Source organism: Cyphomyrmex costatus, unplaced genomic scaffold, assembly GCF_001594065.2.
Source record: "Cyphomyrmex costatus isolate MS0001 unplaced genomic scaffold, Ccosl1.0 scaffold718, whole genome shotgun sequence".
Taxonomy (NCBI): domain Eukaryota; kingdom Metazoa; phylum Arthropoda; class Insecta; order Hymenoptera; family Formicidae; genus Cyphomyrmex; species Cyphomyrmex costatus.
The window spans coordinates 75927-85092 of NW_017280287.1; the positions used below are offsets into that span (position 1 = coordinate 75927).

At 28.7% G+C, this 9166-nt stretch overlaps 2 protein-coding genes across 2 annotated transcripts in view; one reads left to right on the forward strand and one right to left on the reverse strand.

Annotated features, from left to right (window-relative positions):
- Positions 1-331: 331 nt before the first annotated feature.
- LOC108780542 (zinc finger protein 182) lies at positions 332-4748 on the forward strand. Its single transcript, XM_018548296.1, has 3 exons — positions 332-469; positions 2314-2457; positions 2922-4748. Exons 1-3 carry the CDS (start codon positions 332-334, stop codon positions 4746-4748), a joined length of 2109 nt encoding a protein of 702 aa, XP_018403798.1.
- Positions 4749-8825: 4077 nt separating this feature from the next.
- The window catches only part of Prp19 (pre-mRNA processing factor 19), a 3527-nt gene continuing 3186 nt past the window's right edge, over positions 8826-9166 (reverse strand). The window contains exon 8 of the mRNA XM_018548297.1: positions 8826-9019. Within this exon, the coding sequence (XP_018403799.1) occupies positions 8875-9019 (145 nt within the window). The 3' untranslated portion in view covers positions 8826-8874. The remainder of the gene's footprint in view (positions 9020-9166) is intronic.

Sequence of the window (9166 nt, forward strand, 5' to 3'; positions counted from 1 at the left end):
GTGATTGAAGTCTGGCTCGAATGTTATTACTCTCCGAGAATCCACAAGAATGTCTTGTGTTGGATTGTGTAGTAAGTAGTAACGCCAGTGTAGTTGTCTCCATTTTCGCCCCTTCTTCGCAGTTTTCTGTTCATATTCTGGCGTCACAAACGACAAAAATATTTATTTTGTCGCGTTCTTCCAAAAACAAAAAACAGGCAAATTTGTAGAAGAATAGGTAGAGGAAAAAGCGTTGCCTATGTGATACGAAACAACGAGCGTGGTTTTCCAGCAATTCCCACCTTGCGGTATTCGAACGTGTATGTAAGCAAGCACTGACGAATACATAAGAATGGATGTGGTGGAAGAGGGGGAGGCGAAAATGTGCAGGCTCTGCGGCCAGTACGAGAAAATCTACATCGATGTATTCGGTGAGGAAGGTATCAAACGCTATCTTGGTCTCAAGATTCACAGGAAAATTAATATCTTGGTGAGTTATATACTTTTCAATCCTAAAAACTCTTCTCTTTTCTAACCTTATTATTGTGTTAATAAAAAATTTAAACAAACAAACAATCGTATTTGTGGTATTTTTCTTTTCTGCTACAATTTTTTTTTTTTCATAATAGCATGCCTATTTATATGCAATGTATCTTATCTTTTGTATAGTTTACATATTGCTTTATGTTTATCAATGCAAAGAGTGGCTTTTTTCAATATCAGGAATATTGATACTTTTGGTTGAAATACAAATCTTAACCATGATTACTCTCTAAACTACTTCAATTATTATTTGCAATGCTTATAGATTTTAATGTTTCTCAGAATACTTGAAGATATGTATGGTATAATGTTTTAAATAATTTATTCAATTGAATACAGCTTTCTAACATAATGTAATTAAAGAATAAAGCACTGGGATTTATGAACCTAACTGATATAAGTTAATTTTGTCTCTTTTGTTTATATTTATCTTTATCATCACTTCTTTTTTTTATTAAGAAATTAAGCAGTTTTAATCAACTAATATATTGCAATAATTTGTAACTACTTATATTTAATGATAATGCTAGAGAGAGGGAGAGGGAGCGAGCCTAATCTACAATTTGCTTCCTGTTTCTTAACCTTTTTTGACTGTTTTATAAGATGATCGCCTTTCTTTTCAAGTGTTTCTTGTATCTTCTAAAGTTTGTCAATTTTTATGTCAGGCAACAGAAAAAATGAAAAACTGGACAATATAAAATAAAGAACATTGTAGATTTTATTTCAAACGACAGAAAACAAGAAATATTGTGTTATACAACACAACATTGATAATTTAGGTTAGATTAGATTGAAGAGGTTAATTCATCCTGTTTTGCAGTAGCATGCAAATAATAATCACATAATAATAATAATAATAATAATACTGAATTCTGAAGAATAAGTATAAACTTTGATTATTAGACTGCATATTTTTATGTAAAATATAATGCCTTTCTTTGAGAATTTAGAAGAGATAAATTATAATAACGATGTTTCTCAGCTCTAAACGACAAATATACAAAAAGTAAAAAAAGAAGATATAAAACATGAAACAATAAGTACATTATAGATTGGGCTTAAAGTGTTTTAATTTCAAGAAGAAATAGAAAGATATTCGCAAAAATATTAACATTTGATACTAATCTTTTTTAGCATGTTATAATCTTATTGGGATAACAGATTTTTTAATATTTATTTTAATATTGTAACTAATAATAGATATTTTATATAATTACTTTATATATTTACTTTATTAACAAGATTTTTGCAAAATTTTTTGTGAAATTGTTATTGCTATATGAAAAATAATTAAATATACAAGAGAAATATTTGTGTTAATTTTAAAATGTGCAAGTGTCTATAATTGTGTTGCATAATTATTATACAAATTATGTTTATATTTGTGCAAATAATTTTTGTGTGAATTTTTTGAAAAGAAGAATATGGAACTTTTTTTACATGTTATAACTGAATGAAAATTATTCATTTTTAGTTAATCAATAATTTCAAGCTATTGCTGCAATTGAGTAACATTGAGTTTAGCAAGAACCAGAATTTAATGATATGTCATAAACTGTTATGTCTATAGAGCAAAGTAGTCACATTTGATTAATATTTTTAGAATGAATTATGATTAATATTTTTAGAAAGAAAATGAAAAGTGACAAAAATTAATATAAAAATTACATATGGTTAATAAACCTTTATTTTTTATAAATAGGTCACAAAAATATATTATTCAGGATAATTAGATTACTTTAAAAAATTTGATTATTAATTTGTTACATTACTTCTGTTTATAAATCACAGATAGATGAGAAGGATCCTCTTCCCAAAGCGATCTGTGTTCAATGTCTGGGTAAACTTGAATTTGTTTGTGATTTTCAAGAGGAATGTCTGCGTACTCAACAAGTGTTGCGTGATCAGTATAATCTTCCACCATTAACAGAGTCTGTAAGTCTTCTGTATATTTTTATCATTTGTTTGTCATAATGTGCTATTTTATAACAATTAATTCTTCTATCCTGTATCAGTTTCATAATATATCATAAGTATAAATTTAAATTCTATCAAGTAACAATAAAATATACATAAACTAAATATGTTAAAACAATATATGAGTAATGTATTTCACAAAATGTATTTTGTTATTTTTTACTTGTCAATAAAACTTATAATTTTAATACAACAATACTATTGAACATTTTTTGTGTAAAATTATTATGTATTTTTTAATTCATTATTGAAAAAGGAATATAAATAAATAATAAGTTAATGTAAAATATTTGTGTGAATTATAGTATTATAAAAACTTGAACAAAGAAATGGCTGAGTTTTTAATTGATTCTAAATTTATGCCTATTATCAAAATAAAGGCATATTTGTTTGCTTATGCTTATAATTTACTTTCTCTTTAGATAGAGGTAAAAGATGAAGAATCTGCATTGCTGGTGGGTACATCGTCGTCTGATAATAACAACAGTATTGAAAAAGATCTTAATTCCACTAGAAACAATCAAACTGAAGACATAGTCAAGGATTCACTAGAACAGCAGAAAAAGAGAAATACAGCTCCGAAGATTTTAAGAAGTCTTCGTAGTCAGCAACAAGCTTCCAAGTGCAATGATGAAATTGCAGGAAAAAATGTACAGACTCAAAGTACAGTATCATCACCGACTCGTTGGCTTAGAAGCAGGCAAACCGCAGATTCGTCTGCGGTAAACAACGAAAAGATTCCGATTGCAAATAGATTAAGGAGTCACGACAATGTGGAAACTAACATCAATAATAGTCGTTCTACAAATAATAATAGCAATAACGAAAATACAGATAAACAATGTTCAAAGCAGCAACAACAACAGGATTCATCGACGATTCAGTTACCGACTTCAGCTTTGAATAAATTGTTGACAATTGTTTCTAGCTCTCCCGATATCGAGGTTTCTGTGAAGGAGACAAGAAATCGGAATAACGATGCCGAAGATATTAGTTTTACTGTGGAATTGTGTAAGAAACAAAATGATGAGATATCGACAGCGCGAGCACGGGTTTTTCCTGATCAAGGCTATTGTCTAGTCGATACAGCAATCGTAGCTTTGCTGCAAAGCGAAAACAGAACAGAGGTGAACAGTATTGTCAATAGCATTCTTAGCAATACATCGTCGAAAAACAGTAGTGCTGTGGCAAAATTGAAAGATTTAGCGGAATTGGAACAGCGACTAGAAGCAACACAGAATCCAGAAGAGCTCTTTAAAATTGATGGTGAGGAGATTAAGGTAGATGATAATGTGGAGCATGTAGTAAATGGAACACAGAATGGTTATGCGTGTAAACTCTGTCAAAAATTCTATGAACGCCGAGATAAGTGTACGGTTCATGTGAAGACGCACCTCGGTATCAAGCAGTATACATGTGTCGTCTGCAACGCCAAATTTGTTTGCAAATCTGATGTGATGAAGCACATTCGATGTTCGCATACTAATCCTAGACCCATACAATGCCCTAAATGTCCTAAACGATTCAAATCCAAATTTTATCTAGCTGAACACGACAATGTTCATAAGGGTGTGCGACCGTACAGTTGTACAGACTGTGAACAGAGTTATCATCACAAGGTTTCGTTGCAGATCCATATGAAGTCACATTTACCACCGCAAAATTTGGCCTGCGAATATTGTGGCAAAGTCTTCCCATTTCGTACGCGATTACTCGGCCATATCGCAAGTGTTCATCTGAAAAAACGACGTAATTTTCGTTGTCGCTTTTGTTACAATCTTTACTCGAGTCTATCGGTGCTAAACGAACATATTAAAACTCGCCATGCGACTACATATACGTGTGATATATGTAGCAAGACTTTCAAAGTCGCTTCCAAGTATAAAGCGCACGTAATGCAGCACTCAAATCCTAAACCGTTTGTGTGCAATGTTTGCAATAATCGTTATGCTTCTAAAGCGTTTCTCAATGAGCATTTATTAAAGCATGAAGGTTTACGTAAACACATATGCCAAGAGTGCGGCGCGAGTTTTGCACAAGCGAGTCATTTGGCTGCTCATCGTCATGTACATGGAGAAAAGACGCACGCATGTCCGGAATGTGGTAAAAAATTCAATCGTCGTGACAACATGAAAGTGCACCGAAAACGGCATTTCGATGAAAAAAAGACTAGCAATCCTAGCAAACAGAAAGTTACATCCAACAATAACGATTTGACTGCTTTAACTACGTCTGTTAACGAGAAGTAATAACGAAAAATTCATAATAAACAATTACTGGAGAGGAGAAAAGACTATAGAGATCTATAAATCTCTCAATAGACTGGATCAGAGTTCGCAAATTAAAGATATTAAAATTGAATACTTAAGAAGAGTATTTTGAAGTTGCTCAAAGATAATAGTCTTTTGCGTATACACAATTGGTGCTTCAATGAATTCCCAATATCATTCCTAATGCTCTTGTCTTTAGCAGTACAACCGAACTCTCTCTTCTTCACCTATTCTTAACTTGTTGGGACCAAACACAAATCTCTATTCTTAAGCTGATGTTCGTAGTCTTATTTCAAGATCATCTTAAATAATATCTTGTCTTTGTAAAGATGGCCTCCCATTGTCAAAAGTTCTAAAACTTTTGTAGAAATTTCTAGAACTTTTTGAGGAAGAGCCAGAACTCTATTAATTAAATCGAAATTTTGACAATGGGGTACCAGCTTCATAGAGGTTAATATCTTAAGATGTTAACACAGTTCTGTGATTAATTTATGACATCTCAAGCTCAACAATGCACTTAAGATGGTCTTAAATAGATTGTAAGAGACTCGACTATGAATACTGACTTTAATCTTTTTCTTCGACTCCATTTTTATTTTAATAATACACAGAATGAAAATGTTGATCACGCTAGTGACAAGTAATGACAAATGGTACTTTATCATTTATTTTCTTGCTCTATGTATAATTATACATGGTGTCCCCGAACGTTTTTTTATTTTTTTTTTCACCTTTAGCTATGTCTATAACAGCATAAATACGAAGTTTATTAAAAAAGTTTTATTGCCGAAGAGAAACACTTGTACATTTAAGACTGGTTATCTCAAAACTTATGGAACATATTATAATCATTTTGATTTCATTTTAAAGATAATTGAATTTACTACAATTTTTGTTTCGTATTTTTTGTTTAAAAATGTATGAAATAATCATAGTTTTAGAGGTTTTTGGGCGTTAACTTAAGGAAGCATTTTTCAATCCGTATTTATAGGAAACTTGTTCAGTATTAAATTTTCTATATAAAATCAAAAAGATAGATAAAATTTCCTATAAGCCTGGCCAAAACGTTCGGGAATATCTTGTATATCTAGTATACAATATGTAAAATAGTGAATAAATAACTTAAGAAAATGTGTTAAAGATACAAAGATTCAGACTACTTCAAGGATAAATTTTTCATGTTAAAATGTACAAAGTATTTTTGAATATTATGCAATTTCAAGTAATAAATATTATATGCAATTTTACGACAAAATTTCTTTTTTACTTGAAGGATTCTATTTTTGTACTAAAATTATAAAACTTGTTAAAAACTAAAAAGAGCATGTGTGACAATGTGCCTTAAGAATATAAAGGTGTTAAGAGACTAGAGTGATTATTATGACAGTAAAACAATTTTTCTGTAAATTTTTTAGTATTATTTTTGATAGAAATTACATTAATTTTTTGTTCATAAATTATCTTCGGAATTGTTGCGATATTTGTCTTTTTTATATTTGAATAATTGGAATTGCCGAATTTTGGAATATTACAATACTTTAATCTTTTCATTCAAGCGTTTATATATCTACTTTATATAGTGAGTATTAATCTGTCATATACCGAAACGTGATGTATCTTAGCCTGTAATAATGCGCATCTTTTTAAAATTTTTCAAGAGTAGTAAGTTTTCGAGAAATATACATCATATTTTATAATATAGATAACGTTCAGCGAATTATGCCAAAAGTATGATTTCTCGAATAATTGTATAGTTTTATTATAAATTTTATAATTCAATGCGTATGTGTGCGTGCGCGCTAGTATGCATGTTACGCATGACATTAGAAAATAGGGCTTCCAAAGTTAATATTCTATAACAAGAGCGACGATATTTTCTATACGTCTTTACATGTATCTTATCCATAGAAAAGTTGTAACAGTTGCAACGATATTCAATTTTTTTAAGAAATTTATTTAGACATTTTACAATAATTGTTAACACCGTGTGACGGAATTTTTCATACACATCAAAAGTCGATATGTCCGTGAAAATAAAGATTAAATCAAGCATAGAGATGTATTTCATCTCGTGAGATCAAGTAATTTGTGTTCTATATGCACATTCAAAACTTAGAGGTCATTTTGACCGCACAGTGCAATTTGGTGATTATCCAAAAATCATATCTTTGTGTAATTTATCACAGAATTAAAATAGAGTAAAATGATGAAAACATTTTTTTAATTGAAGATCGATAAAAATTTTAAATTTTTTCTTCAAAAGTAATTATCACATTTTTTTTATTAATATTTACAAAAAAATTGTAGAAAGATTGAAAAAAAAGGAAAAATTTGATCCTGATATGCGCGAGAAATGACACGTTGATTTTTGTTATGTACTGTTTGAAAATGATGAGATTTTAAACACTTATAAAAATAGGTCACACAAAGTTATCCTCTTATTAACATTAAATAGTGTCATAAAAAGCACGAGAAAGTGAGTTTTCCTCTATAATTACTATATTATTATTTTCGTACTTGATGACCAATTATACGTAGATTTCTACGTATAATCGTGTATTTCTGTGATAATCATGTATTTACATGATTTTCAGAAAATTGCAAAAATTTATCTTGCTAATCGAAATAACTTCTTTAAACTCTCTCTCTTTAAATGTGCAAGTAACTTGATTTCACGAAATGACAATTTTTTCGTGTTGTATATATAAAAAGAATTATTTATGTTACATGGTGTGTTACACGATTATATTAAAACTAGAAAAATTGTTAGATATTTAAAATATTATATAATTTATAAAATGTGTGTATGTATTTTACACCGTATACAAAACTATACGAAAAAAGTAACAAGCAAGTGCCTTGAGCAAATCCTCGATGTCATGAGTTTATCTACAAAGACAAAATGGTTGCGATTGACAGCAGACTATATACTAAGTATTATGAATTGTTTTTAAGTAGAGTAAATGATAGAGCAATAAGAACAGATAGTTTAAGATAGCTATCAAGAATCATGATTTTTACTGTAAGATTATGAATTATTGTATAATTAGAATACTCATAAAATATTATGTGAGTTGGTATTTATAATAATTGCCTATATAAAAAATTTTCCTATAGTTTTACGAAGTAATCAGTAGTATGAGCTATTTTGTACGTATATACATAATTAAAAGATAACATGTATGTATAATCAAAAATTAATACTCTTCTTGGTTCATTGAAGACGTACATGTGTTTATTACACATAACAGATAAGTGATTTTACACAAACGTGCGCGTGCGTATTTATTTATAAAGAATTTTTATGATAAAAAAACTTGTTTAATGGGATTCCACCATATTACCTTAATAAAGGTTTAATACTTTTGGGACATCTGTGGTTTTGTTTTATTCAATATTCAAGTTTTTTTAAATTACATATTGATATTTTTTAAATGTAATTTTGTTTAATATTTTATTGTTCATTATACTTTATGAGGAAGTGTAAATTAATTACATAATCAAATTTGAACAATAAATTAAACCACGGACAAGTGAGAATAAATAATTGCACGATAATCAGTGTGTCGTAGCTATTACATTATAGATTTAAAAATAGGGTATTCCTAGACTTTTTTTTACATTTATAAAATTTTACTTAAGAGAATTATATAGAAAATAACACTTTAGATATTATTATATAAAATATTTATTTTCTATAAGATGCACGTATATGGTTTAATGATTAAAGACAAAATTGTAATTTACAGTCGCACTTGTAATTTATTTGCACATAAAGATAGTATACTTTTGTAAAAACTTTTGCAAATGTTATGACTAAGCTGAAAAATCTTCGTACAATCCGTATTTGAAAGGAAAAAACATACTCCTAAAAGTTACTAATTTACATAAAATTTTGAAGATTACATTGTCCAAAATGCAAAAAGATTAAATAGATTTTACAATAATACGAATTTATTACGTTCATTATTTATTACTTATTCTAAGCTTTTTATTTAATAATACATAAACATTTTTAAAAAATTAAATCAAAATTTATCGAATCAATTAGACATTTATAAAGTAATCGTCTAATCCAATTAAAAATAATAGTATACTTCTATATTTATGATAATCCATACAGTTTTAATGTTCTATCCATGCTAGTAGACGCGATATATTGTGCATGCTTTCCGAAACGAACGCCAGTGGCAGCGGCTGTGTGATCGTTTAGGACTTTTAATTCCTGCCATTGTTTACAAAGATACACCCTAAAACAATACAACATATATAATATAACTTTAAATTAAATATATCTCATGGCAAATTTAATTATTACTAAAATAATAAATTAAATATTAGTAATAAATAAATATTATTAAAATATGTGATACTGCAATTGAGACAATGGGCGCCTT